This window comes from Natator depressus, chromosome 13 (assembly GCF_965152275.1).
Source record: "Natator depressus isolate rNatDep1 chromosome 13, rNatDep2.hap1, whole genome shotgun sequence".
In the NCBI taxonomy this organism is placed as follows: Eukaryota; Metazoa; Chordata; order Testudines; family Cheloniidae; genus Natator; species Natator depressus.
Genome location: NC_134246.1, coordinates 23,788,425 through 23,809,998, shown reverse-complemented (window position 1 = coordinate 23,809,998; position 21,574 = coordinate 23,788,425). Strand labels below are relative to the sequence as shown.

The following is a 21,574-nucleotide window of genomic DNA, read 5'->3' as shown; positions in this document are numbered from 1 at the left end:
TTATGGAACAAGAGTGGCAGAATCTGGCCTCATTAATTTAGCATAATATGTGTACATGATATGTTAGGACACTCTGTGACCTGGAATGTCCAGAATTATGGAAAAAGGTTCATTCTGGAAATTAATTTATGTACAAAAAGCCATATTAAAATGTTATTTAGGTTGGAAAGTTAAACACTCAAAAGTTTGCAAGTGTCAGAATTGCAGTTGCCTATGCAAACTTCATTCTGGTCCCCTACGCCGCCAGCCTGTGCACTGAATGAGGGCAGACCCCTGTCGAAAAGACAGCATGTGCTCCTCTAATTAACGGCTGCATTATAATGCATATCCACCATGTGGCAGAATTAAGGTTGGACATGCAACCATAAATCTCAAATTTGCTACCTTGAGTGCCTGACTCTACAACCTAAATAACGTTCTTTATCACATTTGGTATGTAATTTCCTAGGGTGTTTTTTTGTTTGTTTGTTTGTTTGTTTTTTTAAGGGAAGACAGTAAAATTCTGTTATGTAAACTCATAACAAGAACAGGTATCAGCAGGGTTTGAACACTGAGTCTTTGGCACTGCAGCACACATTTCTAATTGGAGCTATTAGATTAACCAGCTTCCCCTACAATAAATAAAATAAGCTATGGGACTGGAGAAGTTTGTCTCAGGGGGTTGAGGGGGAACAGGGGGGGTGCAGCACTGGGAGTTTAGCACCCAACACTCCCCAGAACTGGGTCCTTTGCTGTGGACTGACAGACATGAATGTTACTTGTGGCTTCACAGTGCTTTACAGACATTATCCATGCTGCGAAAAATAGGTAAGTATATATAATCCCTATTTTAATTGCAGCCCAAGGAAATACGATACGGAGTTCGTGAGACACCACCTCCAAGCCCACAATGCCATTTTTACGAAGTCATTTCCCCCCCACACCCCCGAACAGTTACTTAGAACTTTGAACCATGGGGGGAATTTTTTTTTTCTTACCATCCTCTTCAGTCTGTACCACCAGCTCCTCGCTTTCCATTTTGCCCTCTGGATTAGAAAGTGCTAGCCTCAACCGGATGGTCATGAAGGGCCGAAGGCCTCGCAAGGTATAATGTGAGGATGTCTGGATGAGTTCCTCTGCCTCGTACTTCTGCTGGTTAAACACATACTGGTACTGGACTGTTAGGTTGTAGCTGTGGCAACGGGTCACCACGTAACCAAAGGGCTCCCATTGCAAGGTCAGCTGCCGGGAGCGAATGTCAACAACTTCCACACTCTGCGGTCCATGGACTGGATCTGTGCAACAAATGAAAGAAATGAAAGGGCTTTAAAGGAGGCAGGCAACTGTGGATTTCTCAGTGTGCATTATCTATAGTACTTATGGCCCAACTTGCTATAGTAGCTGAGCACCTGGCTATCTTTAATGAATTTGTCCTCACAACACCCCCGTGAGGTAGGAAAAAGTGCTATTCTTGCTGTTCTGCAGACGGGGAACTGAGGCACAGAGAGACTAAATGTCCTGCCCAAGAGATCTGAGGTGGGGCAGTAACTGAACCCAGTTCTCTCACGTCCTAAGCTAATGCCCTAACCAGTGCACATCCTCCCTGCACAGGGAATGAGAACATGAGGGTACAGTATGGAGGTTTATGAAAATGAGTTTGGAAACACCACTGCACTTCACCAGTGCTACTGTTCTCTCTTTTTAAATGCTTGGGAGGCACTTAGACCCTTGGTCTAGTCTACTCCTATGCCCTATTGCCAAAGCCTTGAATGAGTTATTAGGGTAACATCTCACCATACCACCACACATTCTTCATGCACTACATGTTTATAAGAACAGCTATTTTAGAAATACAGCTTGACTGGGTGAGACTATTTTTTTGTGTTCCTCCATCTGTAAAACCAGGCTACTTTAATTCCTAAATCCCACACTACTGGGAAATTTCTCAGAGAAAGAGGATAAATATTGAAAGTAATGTTTTAGAATCTCGTACTTTTTTTTTTCAAATACACATTAATATCATTATTTTAATGTCCAATATAACAGGACCTTCCAGAACCAGTACTAGCACCTAATGCTAAGGATACATGCGATAAAATTATAATAGATACCATACAATAAATGAACTGCTGTGCATCAGTTAGGAACTGCTGTGTAACAGTTAGGAATCTCCCTTTCAGACATTTCTAGCCCTAATGGGTCACATGTTATCACACCTTAAACATGTCATGGGTATAGAACTGTATATTTCTGTACCTTAGGCCAGTGCAAGTTTGGTGTGAATATAGGAAACATTCCTCTGGCAATTTTTTTCTTTTTAAATGGTGGCTATTTGAAAGGACCCATGGACCTGAAACATTAATAGAAGCTGCAGCAGAGGTTAATTATTGGTTGAAGGGCAGGAGAAGTGGTCATATAAGTACCACTTATGAGACGAATACCACAAGACAGAAGTAATCTAAAGTCCTAATGAAGTTCATTATTCTTTTTACACACTCAGCTTGAGGTAAAGATGCAGGTGTAAGAATAATTTTCACCAGGTGTTGCCTATTTATGTTTACAGCATAGCTTTGACCACTAAACCTGCTCTTTAAAAAGTGAGTGTGAGAGTGTAAAGTTGTATTTTACACAAAGATTGAGGGATGATTGAGTGAATGATTGAGATGCATTAGGTGGTAAGTATAATAGGTATATACACACACACACATTTTTGAGCGGGTATTTCTCAAAATTGTATGGTATTTTAAAGTTTTAATTAATCATCCCTCAATCAGTGCTTCAAGAGTGCACATGTACGAGTGCGGGAGAGGAAATTAGTGAAATACATATAATTTTCATCTGCAGCTTCTTAATATTAGAGCACTATTTAAAATGTTTTACCCACAAATTCTGCCCTCTCTCATTTTCAAACCACAGAAAGACTACTACTTCTTTTAAAAAACAAACAAACAAAAACAGTCATAAGGAAAACAAAATAGTTTTAGAAAGAGAGAGAGAAATAAAAGGGGGGAAATGCCCTCTAGAATTTGTTATGAAGTGAAGAACAACAAACAAAGCATCTCCTCTTCTGCTAATGTATGAGCAGAGAACATACTAATGGTCGGTGAGACACGTCTCTCTGCAAAATCTGTAACAATTAACAATGGGGCAATTAATAACTACTTCAGAAATGAACATTTCATATATATTAAAACACACATGTGCACTTTAAAAATAGGACACTAAAACTAGGTGATTTAAAGCATGCAAGTATGGTTTAAAGAAAAGGAGTACTTGTGCCACAAGTACTCCTTTTCTTTTTGCGGATACAGACTAACATGGTTGCTGCTCTGAAAACTATGGTTTAGAATTTCAAATCTCTCATACAGTAATTGCTATTGTATTCCGTTTTTTATAATCATTCTTGGCACTTCCATAGCATATTCAATGACTGCTTGCAGAGCTCTTTACAAACATTGAAGCCTCAATCCCCACATTGTGAGGAAGGCTTTATCCTCATTTTAAAGAGGGATAAATGGAGGCACAGAGAGGTGGCTTGTGCAGGAACACACACAGTCCACCGCAGAACTTTAGAACTAACACCTAGTTTCCTGCTCCAGCCATTAGATAACACTTTCCCGAGAAATACACATTTAACACTTTACGTTGAATAACAACAGCTATTTCTGAGGTGAAAGCTGGTAACTAGTCACCAGGATACGGCAACACAACAGAGAGTGCGATGTGGGGGGGGTGTGTGTGAAAAAATCTTATACCCAGCTGAAACTACCATGGGAGATACAGGCAGGCAAAACAATTACCTAGATTGGAATGTAGTGAGGCCACTGGGATCTAAAAGCCACTACGCAGAAGGGAGTACAAAATTTTAAAATGACAAATTGCCAGGCCCTCAACAGAATTTCTCACTCAAAAGATGATGCCTTTCCCAGCACAGCACCACCTATCACACTGATGGGGTTTAGGTTCAGTGTGGTCTCATCCTGAACTGTCTTTGCACCAATCTCCTCCACCCTTCCCTCCAATCTGTGATCTCTATTCTATTCAGTTACTATTTACCAAGGTATTTGGTACAATTCCTATTTTTTAAGTTGACAAGTGCTGCTGGCCTCTCCAGGTGGATAGACTGGGAAATGGGAAGGTAGACAATTCTGCTGTGTAACCAAGCAGTCTCATGTTCATGGAGACCTGTCAGGAAAGTGAAGAGGATGTTGAGACATGGGAGATGGAAGTCTCACCACTCACCCAAGTGCTTTACTAAACTGGATATGAAACCACAGGAGCTTGAAAGCCATTAGTAGTGAGCTGAGAACGCCACACATTTCCCCTGAGATGGATCCCTGAAAAGCTGAGATTACTCCAAATGATATTGGTAAATGGAGCATCTTTACTTCTGAAGAGCCACATGGGATACAACCATACCTCCTTTCTTTTACATTTAAAGGGCGGGGGCGGGGTGGAGAGAGAGGTAGAAAAAGTGAGCATGTGCAGGAAGAGAGACTATTTTTACTCTCAGAAGGGGCAGGAAGGGTTTGGGCATACTAGCTGAGCACTGTGTGGAGAAATCTCACCTGAACGTTCACGCTTTGTGCCTACTAGTAGCCAATCACTGATTTGCATAAGAAAAGTGAATGAATACATTTGCTGCCCCTGCCACTGCAGTTAGTTTTAAATGAAGGCTTCTATGGAGGGGTGCTGGAACAATTTGTATAGTGGGGGTGCTGAGAGTCATTGAACCAAACTGTAAATCCTGTATATAATGGAAACCACTTCAAACCAGGGGGTGTAGCAGCACCCCCAGCACCTTTAGTTCCAGCATCTATGCTTCTACATTTAGAGAGACTTATTTCTAGTTCCAGCTCTTCACAGCTTAGCCTCCTTATTACCAGACTTTCTGCGGGTCTTTGCCACTTGCCACCCTGTAGTAATTCATCTCTTTCTATGTGCCCCTTTTCTCCTTTAGTACCTCTGAAAAACCAGGCTGTTAGGGACACCAGTGGAGCACCAAAAAACTGAAGCACCCTAAAAGTCAGAGAAAACTTGGGAAAATGTAGATATTCTTGACCTGCCTAAGGACATACGGCAAGCGTTAGCGACAAGATTAGAATCAAATGTTCCCAACTCCAGATTCCATGCATAATCATTTAGGATATGCTACCTCATTAACTGAAGGATATTGTCTAGCAGCCAGGATTTTAGAAGGAGTTATGTCTAAAAACAGCATCCTCGCTCAAGTTTCTGGGTTATTTTTGTTCGTGAGAAAATGTTGTTTCCCTTTACATCAGTGATATTAGTGTTTTGACACAGGGGCAGGCAGCGGAGAATGGACTGTGTGTGTATGGTCCTGCCATAACTATACAGTTCAAATGTTATGGGGTTCTGACGATAATGATGAGCTCCTAACAGGCTAGGATATCTATATACAGAACCTCCATCACTGGAATATCTCACTACTGTGTGGCTTTGTAATGGCGAAACATTGGGAATATTTAAGACACAAGTTAAAAAAAAATCAGGGCAGGCAATTGCCTTCCCCTTTCGATGTGAGGAAGGGTGCTCCAGTGTTTAGAGATGGGAACACAGCCAATTAATTCTATTCCTAGTTGATATTGGTATGATGTTAACCAAACTTTTTTTACTTCCAACATCGTAATCCTGATTTTCAGATGGGATACGTTGCCACAGGCAGAAATGGATGCAGCATATAAAACAATCAAACTGTATTTGGGACACAAGAATTAATCTGAAATTTCTGGAATAGAACAGATGTGAGGAGAAAAAAAAATCTATCTTCCTTCCTAGTCAGCATTAGTGATCGCTCCCTACCCCTACTTTTATCACAGATGTTTTGTCAACAGGGGTTTACAGAATATGAACAATGAACTTTTCTACAGCGGACCACCACTGTAGGCAATTAAAGGAACCAAAAGAATGCACCTGTGAAAACCATCAGCCTCTAGAAGTGCAAAGACAGGCACACGTCTTTCAGGTTGCATCAAAGGGAAAGGATATTGAAATAACAAAAGATAAAGAAGGTTCTTCCTTCAGTGCCCCCCTTTAGTCAAACCCCACATAATCACCAGGAGACTCGAGGCCTCAGAACATAGCAAGGCGAAAGCAAAAACATTCATGCTAGGAGACACCCAGGAAGCTGCAGATGGCAATTAAAAACACAATAAAATTTAAAATGGTCATTTAATTATAGTTATTGTCTTTACATTATTCAGGTTATGGAATGAATAATTAACTTGGGGGTGCCTGGTATATCGGTGTCAGACTTGGCCAATGCATCGGTGCCATGGGTAAGGACTGGTTCTGATTTTAATGTAACCTCATCCAGACTTTCACCCCAAACCTGAGTTAAACAAAATATTCTGAAGTTTGACTTTAACTTTCCCCTAATTTCCTTGCTCACCTCTGCACTTTGTAGTTCTACCAGGACCAGAAATGTCAGAAACCCACTTCTGTGAGATCTCCATCCCAGTTTCCAACGGATACTTAACAATTTTCTGTAGATTGTCTGAGATGCAGCCTTGAGGTCTTTCCTTAATCTTTCATGAGTGTAATCTGCCTATTAACTACAGATGCGAGTCCGAGTCACAAAATAAAGTGTTTAGGCTAAATCTGTAACCCAAATTTAAAGACCTCTCTACTAACAATCTGCACTACGTGATACAGTGTCCTTCTAACAACTATTTTTAGGGTACCCATCTCCAGTTGATCTGTCTACTACTTTCTGAGTCCAGCAAGAGGAAATGAGGATACTGTAGTGACGGTGAAAACTTGGGAATAGGCTGCAGCTTTCAGATTTATCTGCAGCCTGGCTAGGGGGCAGGTAATGGCCATCAAATGGCCTTTTAGTTTCTGGGGGAAGGGAAAACAAATACAACTATTCAAGCTCTAGGTTTGGAGAACAGGAAACCTGCCTGGAATTAACTCAGTGAATTGAAGTAAACACTGAAGGTTTTATATTCTCTCTCTCTCACCCTCTTCTCTCACTCTCAATCTCAATTTCTCTGAGAACCAAAACCATATAATTTAGAAAATGCTCCTCTGTTTCCAGTCTCATTTCCTCTGCAGCACAAACCATTTTTTTACACATTTTAAAGCCAGGAATGGTTAGTTGTTCTTAAAGGACAGCGATCCCACTCTCTTGTCTATTTATTCCTTCAGCAGTTTTGGTTTCTTAAATATACTTCTCGATTCTGCAGTCTTATTACCAGATGTTCAGTGGTATCCATGCACAGCGGAATCTATTGCATCACCTCCATTCACTTTTTGTAATGTGGTAATGAATTATTTCCCCCCCAAGAACAAGCTGAGAACAAACAAGAAAAATGATAGTGTTTCTAATCCATCGGTAGTCGATTTACCGCCAGTAAACTTCTGAGGATAAGTCAATCAGTTTAATTTCTAGAGTATTGGAATGGAGATATCAAATCCTAATACATCCCGTGACCCACAGTCTATTAGATAATGCATGATACAATTGCCCATAAGCCATCAACGATATTGGCGTGTTCTGGGTGGCTTCATATTCATGCTGTTCACCCTCCCAGCATTTAAGGAAGAAAGAAGAGGGGAGGAAGCAGAGGTGGTGGATTTAGGCTCTGACCCAATAATTCTGCTACATATTTAGTTGACATGGTCCCTACTAGCTGACAGCAAGCACCTGCTTCGTCTTTGTCCCCCTTCACGACAGTGAGTAGCCTCTCAAATGTTCCCTGCCCATCAATTCTGGAAGGCTTGGAGCGAAGGACATCACCAGGTCTCTTGCAGGGCTACCACTGATAGACTTCCCTCACCGACTTGATCTGGGGGCGGTTTGTAACATAGCGGAAGGGTGGTCTGGCAGTGAAGTCATGTGACTAGAAGTTGGGAAATCTGAGTTCATTCCAAGCTCACCTGGGAATTTCCTGTATGACCTTAGTCGACTCTATTAAGTCCTGATTTCCAAAAGGGCAGATGGCCACAACCTGGATCAGCGCATGGTTATTGCACACAAATTAAGCGTTTGACTACACAAGCATTTTTGTGTACAGCCCTGAGCTTCTGCTCAGTTTTAAAAAGCTGATCCTTTTTAAAACAAAGTACTGGTGATGGATTCCCCCCAGTATGCCACCTGGAACTGGGGTACCACTGAGCCCCCTGACCCATTGTAATGGCCTGGGCTCCCTCTCACACTGTACTGCTATGACAAGCTGCAAACCCCTCCAGCCTTCACTTTCACCAGCATTCACACAGGTAGGGACACATCCAGCTGCAGTTACACAGAGGCTCTCTAACCACCAGCTTCCCAGCCTGGGACCCCAGAGCAGGACAGTCCTGCCCTGGTCAATTCTGGCCAGTATATGGGTTTAATACCTGGTCTGCCTCTCCCTCAATGTGAAGAGAACAATGCACACTTGTGGATAACCAAGCAGATTTTCCCCAACCACTCCAATCAAGGCTCACTGATTTAGATTAAAAACAAAACAAGTTTATTAACTACAAAAGATAGATTTTAAGTGATTATAAAGGACAGCAAACAGATCAAAGCAGATTACCTAGCAAATAAACAAAAATGCAAACTAAGCTTAATATACTAGATAGATTGGATATGAATTAGATTCTCACCCTGAGAAATGATACAAGCAGGCTGCAGATCCTTAAGGAGCAAGCTGCACTTGCTTTATAGCTTGGAACCCCAGGTGTTTCATACACAGGATAGAAATCCCTTGGGCCTGGGTCCAGCACTTCCCCCAGTTCAGGCTTTGTTCCTCAGGTGTTTCCAGGAGTCCTCTTGTGTGGGGAATGAAGAACCACAGATGATGTCACTCCCTGCCTTATATAGCTGTTGCATATGGCGGATGTGATGGGTTACCCCCCACTCTGGGATGCCAACGGATATACTGGAGTCCCACTGAGCCCGCTGGTTCCACCAGCCTGGGCTCCCTCACCCTGTCCTGTCCTCCTCACCCTGTCCTCAAGTCTCCTCCAGCCCACACACACACACACACACACACGGCCACACCCAGCTCCACAAAAAGACAGACACTGAAATCAGCCCTTTGTGGGAAGACTCCATTTGGGGATTGCCCAGTGCTCAAGTGCACACTCCCTCTGGAGCATAAACCCAAAATTGTATTGTCTTGCACTGCACAGAAATCTGTACAGTGTTAAGCTCATAAAATCGCCCTCAATGTGGAGGAAGATATGCACAGCTCCCCGCCCTCCCACCCCACCCCAGTTATGAATTGCACAAACTGGGTTTTAGAAAACAAAACAAGTTTATTAACTACAAAGGATATATTTAAGTGATTATAAGGGATAGCAAACAGATCAAGGTAGATTACTGAGCAAATAAAGCAAACACGTAAACTAAACTTAATACACTAAAGAAACTGGCTACAAGTAGTAATTTCTTAACCTAAATGTTGTTTTAAGCAGGTTGCAGAGACAAAATTATTTTGCCCGCAGCTTAGAATTCCAGATATATTTTTCACAGGCCAGACACCTTCTATCCTAGGTCCAGTTCTTACCCAGTTCAGTCTTAGGTGTTTTTAGCCATCATCTTGGGCAGGGATTCAGTGAAGAACCAACCCTGATTAACTCACTCCCCAGCCTTAAATAGGATTTACATACAGCGGGAATCCTTTGTTTCCCAGTTTGATCCCCACCCCCTACAAGTGGAAAAATACCAGCAGTCCAAGATGGTGTCCAGTACCAGGTGACATGATCACATGACCCTGCAGTGTCAAAACAGCACCCCAGGAAGCTTCTCAGGTTGGTGGGAGATTAGCACCTTCAAAGACCTATTGTTCTCCCTAGTGGTTTATTGACTAACCAGCTGGACTGGTTGCTGGTTTTGGCTGGTGGGCGTTCCCCAGGTGCAAACGCTTTTGCAATTGATACATAGTCAATATTCCTAACTTCAGATACAGAAATGATATATGCATACAAACAGGATAATCACATTCAGTAAAGCATAACCTTTCCAATGATGTCTCACATGACCCATCTTGCATAAAACATATCTTAGTTATGCCATATTCATATCATAACACTATCTCTATGAAGACTATGAGGCGTAGTATCACAGCAGGAACACTTTGTTTCAAAGCTTGTTCCCAGACCAGTTTGTGGAAAAATACTGACATCCCAAGATGGAGTCCAGCATCATGTGGCCTGGTCACATGTCCTTGCAGAGTCATAACAGCCATCACTCACAGGCTGCCTGTAGTGTTCTCAGGAAGGCTCACCAGCTGGGAGATAAGTTTCTCCTAAGGACTATTGTTTTTCCTAATGGCCCATTATCCTGAATAGGCCCTTTCCAACCAGCTATCTAGACTGAAAGTGCCTTGTCTAATGGGCGTTACCTAGGTGTAACTGCATTTGAAATACAGATACATTGTCAATATTCATAACTTCAGATACAAAAATTATATCTGCATACAGATAGAATAATCAGATTCAGCAAATCATGACTTTTCCAAAACATCTCACATGACTTACCTTGTGCAAAATGCATCATAATTGTGCCATAATCCTATCATAATATCACTGTGAAGAACATGAGGTGCAGTGTCACTTTTTAAAAAGCTGGCCCTTTTCAAGACAAAGTACCTACCTCACAGGGATGTTCAAGTTTTAATTAGTTAATGTTTGTATGTGAGGTGACTTAATCCTCAGATGAAAAGGGCCATAGAAGAACAAAGTGATGTTAATGCAAAATTTGAAATGAGATGGCTCCATACTGTTGTACTTCTCTGTCTTGCTACTGAAAGGAATGCCAAATGTTTTGTGAGCCCTTTCATGGCATAGAGAAGTACAGTAGTTCAAGGTCTGAGACCTGCTATATATTGTGTTCTGGGCCAGTGCTAAAAATCCCTCCTGATCCTAGGGACTAGAGACGGTTTTAATGTCTGATCTCGCAAGCCACCTGAGCTTGTACATGTGCTTTGAACTACTGGGAGGCTGAGATTTCTCTCCTTGCTTCTCTTTAATTCCTTTGAGTAACCTTTGCATTTCATTGGCATAGGGCACTTGTTTCTAGCATAGTGTTTGCAAGATATCAGTCCTTAAAATGATGCCACACTGATTATATCTTGCTTTAATTTTTCAACATTGGTTGAGTGGCCGCTATCACAAAAATCACCACAGCTCAAAGCAAAATGATTCATGCCATGTAAAAGCCTAAATTTTAGCTTTCAAATGAAGCATGTCAAGCCTATAAAGCATTAACCTAGCACTTGGTGTTTGAAAGAGAGGCTGCTAACCGTATGTTTGAATTGGAGCAGAGGGGGAAAAAAAACAAATACAGAAAGATAGTAATCAGAATAATCTAATTTGACTATCTGGGTGTTACCTAATTTATTAATATATTTATACAACCTCCATGAACTGAAGCTTTCATGCTCACATGGACTTCAAATGGCTCTGTGAAATTTAAGGAAGAAAATACCAAAGAAACAAGTACAATCGGGCTATTGTAACTGCTCTTAAACCCAAACAAAGGAATCCAGTCTTTGGGATTCACTAGGAGGGGGAACCACAGCAGAGTTATGAATGCTAACTTTTATTTACTTTCTGTGGAACTATTAAATGCTAATGAATGATTCATTCAATAACAAAGGATTGAAAAAATATTTTAATAAGTTAGGTGTCACCTATGCTTTGGTAGACTGCTGTGAATGCTTTCCAGACTAGTAACCTTTTCTAAGAACTAGTGCTGGACAAGTGGCCAGAAAAGAAAACAGCTTTGTCCACAAATCTTCAGATGTGGTCTTGGTCCCAGGAACAGACAGCAAGCTACTCTCTACTCGTAAGTGTCATCTGACATGTTCACAGTATGTATCTCATGCTGCCACCATGAATAGATGGTCCATTTTGGTGGCTGGTTTTCATTCCTTCTTGAGTGGTGCAGATGATATGATTTCTTTCACTCTTCAGTGGCTCAAGGTGAGCCATAGGAATAGGAAGGTTGATGTAGGTTGTTAATAGCAGATGTCTGCTTTATTCCCCTCCCCAGGAAGAAGAGGGGGAGGGGAAGCTTAAAATAAAACACTATGTTCTGAATATGAAGCTAGAGCTGAGCAGCAAAGCTAAATTGAGACAATCAGTTGTTGCCCTTCAGGTTAACTACCTGCTACAGGAGCCTAATTGCAAGAAATTGGTGCTGTCAGTAATGAAGCGGCATCAAGCAGAAGGTGTCCGTATTGCTCTGAGGCACCGTTGCCTATGTCTCCTGACCCGACAAAGGACGTGAAGCAGAGTTTATTAACAGTGCAGATGTCCACTGATTAAATTCTGTTTCCCAGCGGAAGGTTACATAGACACAGAGAACAAAGGGAAGAAAAATTAGTGTGAGAGGTGCAGCAGCTTTCCAAGAGTTTTGTTTAAGTTCTCCAAAAAACAAAAAGAGTAAGGAAAACTTATGTGTACGTGTGTTAGAGAGGGATGGAGATTAATGCCCTTGCTTCTTTCACATTCCCTGTTATTCCAGACTAGGCTGAACAGCCCAAGCACACTGACTTGTGCCCACAGCATGTCACTGGCTTTCTGCTCTGGATAGATTCATGTAAGCCAAAGAAGCCCAGAGAACATCAAAGCACTTAAATCAGATTCCATATCCCTGTCTTCTGGGTAGTTTATAATAAATAATAGATGGTATAAATGGTGTAAAATAATACAAAATGCCCGTCTCCTGTCAGCTGGGAAATTGAGAGGTCACCTCCTTCCCCCACTAGGTAGCCCTTCCTTGCTACTATAGAGAGCCCCTTGGAGGCCAGATCTCTTCCTATTAAGGGTAGGCAGTTTCCTTTAGAGCAAGCAGTTTCCATGTATGAGACACTACTTGCAGCTTGCAATCACAGGATGCTTGTCAACTTGCTCCTTCACTCATGTTTCTCAATCTTAAAGGGGCAAGCATGGGAGTAGGATGCAGGAATGACTCAAGAACACGGGGCCCAGGACCAGCACCCTGTTACAATTCCACAGGTAGGCCACTAAATTCACCTGTGTAGTCAGTAACTTAATACAGCTCTCCAGAGGTGAATGGGTAGTATTACATAGGGCGCATGAAAAATAGCTTGTTAGTCAGCTAGATTGAAACCAAAGCAAGAGAGAAGCTGTATTGGCATTGTTGAGCCCCAGGCGTTCAAGAGCAGTATATTTTTCATTGTCCAGTTAAGAGAGTTCAGATGAGCTTTGTGTAAGCATCAAGGAGGCTTTACTGTGTTTAGCCAACCCAAAGCAAACCTCACCTCCAAACCTTTAGAGGCTGGAAATTTAAGTAGCTTCAGATAAGCATCAGAATGATGCCAGTCTAAATACTGTTGCTGACTTAGCAAATTGGAAAACGTCTGCCCTTCCCAGCCTGGCGGTAACCCCAAGGTTGATGATCAGAAAACATTTTTGCGGTCATAAGCAGCTCGACTCTTCAGTCTATATGGCAGAGCTGATTTTACATCCAGTATCTTGGATACTGACATAAACTTAAATGTGGCCTTGCGTGAGTCAGTTAACCTCAGAGTCTGTTTTCTATTAGGAACAATGAGTTCTCGCTGCAAAATTTAGTGCTAGCTGTTAAGTTTCCTGGATTTCACTTGCAGACACACTGCAAGTCTGAACTTGAGAGTCATCAACTTATATTAAGCAATCTAATGAACAGTGTAGTTTTACCTTCTTGATGGATATCCCTTACAGAGATGTCCTACAAAATGTGAAAAGGATGAAATCAGTAGGGCTCTATAGCCCCTTACCAGAGGTCAACAGAAATGAATGTTGGGCGGTTTGCATCACTCAGATTCTGGAAGCAAGTGGGGACTGCAGTGGTCCCATACATAAGCTAAGCAGCTCCTTGACTGGCGGCCCTAATAATTAACTGCCTTCTATGATTCTGTATGAGGGCTTGATCAGTAATAAGAACTAGGAGGTGCACAGACATAAAATAGCAGTCAGTGGTAAGAGAAGAACTCAAGTTGGAAGTCAGGAGATCCACTTCCACTATACTACAGATATCTGGTTTTGTTTTCCCACCTTCCAAACACTGATTTGGTGGCACTATACCGTGACCAGTCTCATTCATCCCTAAACATAGAACGCTTTGCAAAACCTGATACACAGAACTGCATGAAATATATATCTCTGTTACCAAATAGAGATAGTACAACATTTCAAAGTGAACAATGGAAGAGTTAACTTGTAAAAAGCTGTTCATTTATAGATCTCAAAATGTTTTACAAAGGAAGGTATCATTATTCTTGTTTTACAGATGGGAAAACTGACAGAGGTAAAGTGATTTGCCCAAGGTCACAGTGAGTTAGTGCCTGAGGAAAGGTCTCCTGGACGTCATGCCTATGCACTAGACCACACTGTCTTCAGTTATTCCTATTCCAACAGATCAAACATCCTTAAGACAGTGAAAACCCCCTTTGGCACATTCCTGGGCTGATGGAAGAGGGACCCCAACCACTACTCAGAAAACTACTGAAGAAACAAAGACCAAGAGCATTTAAGTAACATGGCCTATATGTACAATTTGGTGGGGGGTTGTTCACTCAACTCCACATTTCATCTTTTAGCCAATAAGACAAATCATCATAGACAGCTTGTTCTAACTGACAGCGGTCTCTCTCTCTCTGACAATGTGGACGTGTCAGTCTTACAGACAACTGTGTTCATCCCTGAAGCTCAGTATGTCTGTCTGTGACAAAGCACCATTGCTGACTCACCCAAGAAACACCGTGATGCCCATCACATTTTAATGCCTAGACAGCAAAAATGAAGTATAAATGCCTTGATAAATTAGATGGACAAAACTGATATTAAACAGAAGGAGATAGATAACATTTAAATAGTACTGTAGTCTCTTGGCTCTGTCCTTTTCTGAGAGTACGAAGGCATAGGAAGAGAATTTGACTGGAATAGGATTTAGCCCTTGTGACGGGATCCTCGGGGTGCAGCCTGGGACTGTGGGACTATGCTTTGCTAGTGACAAGCAGCAAACCGCTCCAGGTGCTGTTATCACTCAGCACAACCGCACGTGGAGCCCCACAGCAAGCTAGATTGCACGAATGCTCCCAGAGCCACTCATGAATCACACAGAGAAAGGTACCAGCCGAATCCCCCCCAGCTCCCAGCACTATACCTCAGGAATATACTGTATGCACTGCTCAAGATGAGAAGAGAAGGTTACTCACCTTGTGCAGTAACTGAGGTTCTTCGAGATGTGTGTCCCTGTGGGTGCTCCACTTTAGGTGTTTGTGCACCCCTGCGCTCATAGTTGGAGACTTTTAGTAGCAGAGCCTGGTTGGGTCGCACATGCGTGGTCCCTGCCTCGCGCTGCTGCAGGCAGTTAACTGACGCTGTGTGACCAACCCCCACTCACTTCCTTCTCTAGTGCAGAGGCTAATAAGGAGACTCCAAAGTAGAGGGGAGGAGGGAGGGTAGTGGAACACCCACAGGGACACACATCTCAAAGAACCTCACTTACTGCACAAGGTGAGTAATCTTCTCTTCTTCTTTGAGTGCTGCCCCTGTGGGTGCTCCACTTTAGGTGACTTCAGAGCAGTGCCCTCCTATGGGAGGAGGGGCTTCGGAGTTGAAGTCGTGACCTCTGATAGTAGAGACCATCCGAAGGAGGTATCAGATGTTGCCTGTTGCTCTAAGGCATAGTGCTGTCTAAAGGTATGGGCCGAGGCCCAGGCAGCAACTCTACAAACGTCCGTGATAGGTACATTATGCAGGGAAGCCGTGGAGGCTGATAAGGCTCGAGTGGGATGTGAGCGAATCCCCATGAGGGACTGGCAGTCGCACTGATGATTGCAGAGTTTTGTGCGATTATGGATCTACGTGGAAAGTCTTTGCTTAGAGATGGTGCTCCTTTTGAAGCATTCGGTGATGGATAGAAACAGTCTGGGTGATTTATAGGATGGTTTAGTCCTGTCTATGTAAGAAGCCAATGCCCTCCGAACATCAAAATTATGAAGTGTGTAATGTGTTCTATCTGTGTGGGGTTTAGGGGTGTGGTCTGAGGGAGGCTTTATCCTCAAAGAAGATCATGTATGGGGGTAACACCATGAAAGCCCACATTGCTCCCACACGTCTGACAGATGTTATTGCCACAAGAAATGCTACTTTCATAGTACAGTGTAGCAGTGATTATGTCATCCTGGGTTCACATGGGGAAGAGGTGATGATCCGAAGGACCAGGTTCAAGTCCCATGGTGTAGTACGCTCACATAGTTCAGGGTAGGCATTACTGAGTCCCCTGAGGAAACACTGGGTCAGTAGATGGGTAAAGATGGAATGGCAATCCACCTTGGGGTGGAATGTTGTGATGGTAGGTAGGTGGACTTTTATTGAGCTCATGGATAGGTCTGACCATTTGAGTTCTAATAGTATAGCAGTATAGAGGGTAATGTCCCTGGGATGGAAGTCATCCGTTTTAGTTGGCACCAGGCCTTAACTCATCTCCCCTTCAGGGTGTATGGGCAACAGTTCATTTCTGTTCAACTGTGTAACTATATTTTGTACCTTCTCTGAACAGGTCAGCTCAGGTTCCGTGAGCCATGGAGGAGCCATGCTCTGAGATGGAGTGTCTGTGGATGCAGATCACGGCCTGACTCCTGGGACAGCAGGTGAGACAGAAGTGGGAGTGCGATTCATGGATGCACCGACATGCTGAGGGGGTAAGGATACCATGGTTTGGCGAAACCATGATAGTAGAATTACTGTGGCCCATCCAGCCTGATCTTGTAGATCACTCGGTTCAAGAGAGGAATAGGAGGGAAGGCATATAGAAGGCATCCACTCAAGGAGGAATGCATTGCCTAACAACTGCACACCGAGACCTGCACTGGAACAAAAACGAGGGTGTTTGGTATTTGGTGCAATTAATAAAAGGTCTACTGTGGGGAACCCCCAGTGTTGAAATACATGCAGGAGTACTGTGTTGTCAAGCTCCCTTCATGTTCCTGAGAAACTTGTCTGCTGAGGGTATCTGCTGTTGTGGTGTGGATATTCTGTCTGATGCACCATCGTCCTGGTTTTATGGCTTGCACACAGAGGTACTGTGAGTGTGCTCCCTCTTGTCTATATACATAATACATACAAGCTAAGGCTTCTAATAGCCTTGTCCTTGATGAGTGGTAGGAATTGGGAGCAAGCATTGCAGACAGCTTGAAGTCCCAATAGGTTTATATGTGAAAGAGATTCTGCAGGGGACCAGCGGCCCTAGATAGAATGTGCGTGCAGGTGTGCGCTGCATCCCAGGAATGAGGCATTTGTGGTCTGAATGAAGGATGCCCCCGTGCATACGATGGTCGGTTTTGCCCACCAGAGAAGGGGGTCCTTTATTTTGCCCAATATTGTGGGGTGCTTGTTTATGCTGTGCCTATGTGGAACAAAGTTGTACATAGCCTTCCTTGTAGGCAACGGATGTTTAATCTGGTGTGTCTGATAGCAAATGCTGTGGCTGCCATGTGGTCAAGGAGTTGGGGGCAAGTCCTGGCAGATACCTGTGGGCTATTTCACACAATGGGTATGAGGATGGTGAGAGTGAAAGAATGTTGTCTCGGTAGTGAGGCTATAGCCTCAATAGAGTTGAGGTGGGTCCCAATGAAGTCCAGCTCTTGCACCGTTGTGAGAGTGGGCTGGTCAGTATTTATTAGGAAGCCCAGATTCGTGAAGAGAGTTAGCACCTCTTCGGTGGCTTACAATGCTGTCTGCTGGGTTGACGCTTTTAGCGGGCAGTCGCTTATAGTGTATAGTGTGACCATCTTGAATCGTTGTGTTTCTGACGAACTCGTTGAATTATCAGAGGTCGAGCATTGGTCTCCATCCACCAGAGTTCTTCTCAGGGGAAGTTGATGGTTGGGATGCAGCAACTTGAGAAGTAGATTGTTGTCCCCTCAGGGCCTGTGTCTGTGACCCTGTGAATCAAGTCACCGCTGTTGTTGTGAATACACTGGCCAGTGGTATCATTGGGATGTAAAGTAATTTCTCTGTTTCCTCTTTGGTTTGGGGTTATAGGTTCCCAAGGACCAGAAAGTCGCTCGTGAGTCCGTGAGTGAGTGGAGTGAGTCGTCTGACTTTTTGGCGAATAATTTGGGCTGGCAAATCTTCCACCATGAATTACACCTCTTCGGGGAAGCCAGAAAGATAGAGCCATGAGGCCCTTCTCATTACAACCACCATCGACACACATGCTGCAGCCCTGTCCTCAGAATCAAGTGCTGTGAATTGTTCTCCCTTGTCCTTGGCAATAAAATTAATCAATTCGGACATTTTTGTGTAGTTTCTATAGTTGTATTTTGTTAGTAATGTTGCATAGTTGGCCATGCGGAGGTGAGGGGTAGCCAAGAAGTAAGCCTTATTGCCAACACTGATCAAGTCTTTTCCAGTCCTTATCATGAGTCGTGTTTCAGGGCTATTGTTGCATGCCACGTCACTGGACTGCATCTATCACTAAGAAATTAGGCTCTGGATGCAAAGTCCAAGCCTTTGTTAGTACACTCCTCCTGTTGGACCTTCCGCCGGCTGGAGGCGCAGTCTCACGGGTCCACAGAATGACCCTTACAGGGTCTATCAGTGCCTCATTCACGTGAAGGGCAAATTTATTTATTTATTTATTTTTATAAACGAAGCGGATGTATGCATAAAATCCACTAGCCCACGCTGTATCACAGGGACCTCCTCAAGGGAGATGTCCAGAGAGGGCCACCCTCTCAAATAAGCAATGGAATAGTTTGAAATCATCCCCTATATTAGGGGGAGGAGGTATAAAGGTGTCCTCTGTGGACAATGATGGCAAGTGGGTAGGTGATGTCCCCTGCAGGGGCAGAGGTTCTTCCTCCTCTTCCCCTGGTACCACAGAGGGAGCTGGTACTGAAGCTGTGGGGAATTACTGTGTGCTGGGTCTGGCCTTGGCGGGCAGTGCCCCCTCGTGTGGGACATATGACCCATGGAGTCCAGTATGCCCATTGGGATGGGAGCAGCATAGAGGGTCTCCCATACCACTGTAAGTACCTGGGGACAGCATAATATGCCCCAGGAGAGACTCCTGGGTTGACTGATTCCTGATGGATAGGAGCCGATGGGGGAATAGCTCCCTGTTCTTCCTCATCTTCCTCCTTCAAATAAGGAGTGAGACAGTGAGTGATGTTGGGGACGCAGGGAGACTTGGTGCCGAGGGTATCACTCTCATATCGGTACCACAGCTAGGGGGATCAGGGCAGAGCCGAATACCAGAACCCTCTCTCTGAGGAACTGCTGATGTGCTGGTTTGATTGGCCCCTGGGGCTACCTCCTGGTCAGTGCCAGGGCTGCAGAGGGGAAGGTGGCGCTGCTGGCTGCGCCTCTGTGCGTGTTGGGTGCGCCTCTGAAGAAGCCGCCTTTTGTAGCTGCGCCGTTTGTAGATCGCGGTGCGGAGGCATGGAGGTTTTGGTTTCCCCTTACTGCCTGGGTCGGAGCCGGCTCTTGTAGAGTCTCTGGCTCTAGTGGTGCCGGCGGTGCCGGGATTTTCCACTACTTTGGCTCCCGGTGCTGACAGCGCAGCCGGTGCCGGTACTGGATGCCTGCCAGCGGAATGAATATAAAATGCAGTGCGGAGGCACAGGGTTTTGATTTCCCCATAGTGCCTGCATCAGAGCCTGCTCCTGTAGAGTCTCTGGCTCTAGCAGTACTGGGGTTTTCCACCACTTTGGCTCCCGGCGCTGAGAGCACAGGTGGTGCCGGCACTGGATGCCTGCCCACGGAGCGGCTGTAGAGGCACAGGGCTCCAGTCTCCCCTCAGTGCCTGCACCGGAGCCGTTCCCCGAAGTCTCTGTCTGCAGCGGTGCCAGAGCTCTCAGCCACCTTAGCTCCCGGCGCTGACAGCGCAGCCGGTGCTATTATTATCCGCGGGACGGCTGTGGTTTGTTTTTGTTTTATTCCTGCAGTGGGGACCCAGGTGCTTCCTTGAGTGATGCCCGGCCGGGCACTCCGATGTGTGTTTGGAGAAAGCACTCCTGTCTGAAGCTGTGGCTGGCAAAGTGTGTGGGGGGGTCCCAAGCCTCATGCCCCGAGGCAGGTCCGAGAGACCTCTCCACTCCCTGCCTTTCTGTGAGCCTGAGGCAAGGCAGCACTTTGTTAGTGCCTGCGTTGGAGGCACTAACACACAGGCAGCAAACACACTGAGCGTGGCTGTCAGGGACAGGCAGTCCGAGCCTGGAGGCAAGGCGCTGAGAGCCCGGGAAACCAGACATTCCCATTGCGGGGGGAGTGGGGGGGAGGCTTTTGCCCTCAAAACGGCTGTTTTTCCGCAGTTCCTGGCCGTGACAGGGTTTTTTGTTTGTTTTTGTTTTTTAAACCAAGGAGAAAAGAAAAGGGAAACAAGCTAAGTAGCTGCTAAAAAGAAAACTAAGTAACTGACTGTAACTAATTAACTACACAGTAGAGAGGCACTGCTGATTGCTCCGACTCCTAGCCAAGGGCTGTAGAGAAGGAACGGAGGGGGGGTTGGTCTCACAGCATCTGTTAATGGCCTGCTGCAGTGCGAGGCAGGGACCACGCATGCGTGACCCAACCAGGCTCTGCTACTAAAAGTGTCCAACAACGAGCGCAGAGGTGCACGAACACCTAAAGTGGAGCACCCACAGGGAGAACACTCGAAGAAGAAGTGCAAATTTATTGTTTCATCACTCCATTAATGGAAAGTGGATATATGCCAGCCTTTGCAAACCAGAGCAAGCAGCTTTAACAAACACATCTGGCAAACTCACTGGTAAAGAGAAACAGTTAAACAAATGTATTGACTATAAAAGATAGATTTTAAGTGATTATAAGTGATAGGCAAAAAAGTCACAGTTAGTTACCAATATAAAATATAAGCTGGCAGTCTAAACTCTCAACCTTATGAGACTGCAGCCTGGGAATGTTAGACTATTATACTGCGCAACATCTAGATTAAGCAGTTTTTCTCACTCCACTGGATATTGCAGTTCATAGTACACAGATTTCACCCTTGAAACCTGGGCCAGTCTCCTCCGTTGGGAGTCCTAAGTGTCCTTGTTGCCTGCAGCATAAGTGGGGCAGGAGAAAGGCCAAGCATGGGGCCCTTATGTTCTATTTTATACTCTCAGTCCCATGTGCTCAGAGAACACAAGTCCAGACATGTCTGGTGGGCATTGCTGAGTCCCCAGGCAAGGTTGAACAATTCCCCTGGTGTGGCCTTATGAAGGTGAGTCATCAAATTGTAGCTTCCTTGCTGGACAATGGGTGTTGATGGGTTGTTTGACACCCTGCCCGGGCATTGGTTACTTTCCTTGATGTTGTCTCTGGGGAGCTAATATCTGGCTGATTCTTCAACTTACAGCATGTTTTAGTGACAACCATACAACACCATCTCATAACTTCCTATGCACTAAAGATATACATATTTAGATAAAACAGTGACTTTCAGCCAATCAATCTTTTCCCTGATACCTCACATGGCATGCTTTTTGTGCAATATCACAATTATATACAGATGAGGATATGGCGGTTCCAGGGTACTCCCCCAAGATACAATATATCACTGTACTATTTTGTGTTTAAAAAGTATTTTAAGCCAGTTTGGCTGTCGCTGCTCTTAACC

At 44.3% G+C, this 21,574-nt stretch overlaps 1 protein-coding gene across 5 annotated transcripts in view; it reads right to left on the bottom strand.

The window, feature by feature from the left end:
* The window catches only part of PTPRT (protein tyrosine phosphatase receptor type T), a 720,698-nt gene that overhangs the window by 244,209 nt on the left and 454,915 nt on the right, over window positions 1-21,574 (bottom strand). For all 5 annotated transcript variants that reach the window (XM_074970228.1, XM_074970229.1, XM_074970231.1 and 2 more), the window contains exon 8: window positions 978-1,274. In XM_074970228.1, coding sequence (XP_074826329.1) covers window positions 978-1,274 — 297 coding nt within the window. The remainder of the gene's footprint in view (window positions 1-977; window positions 1,275-21,574) is intronic.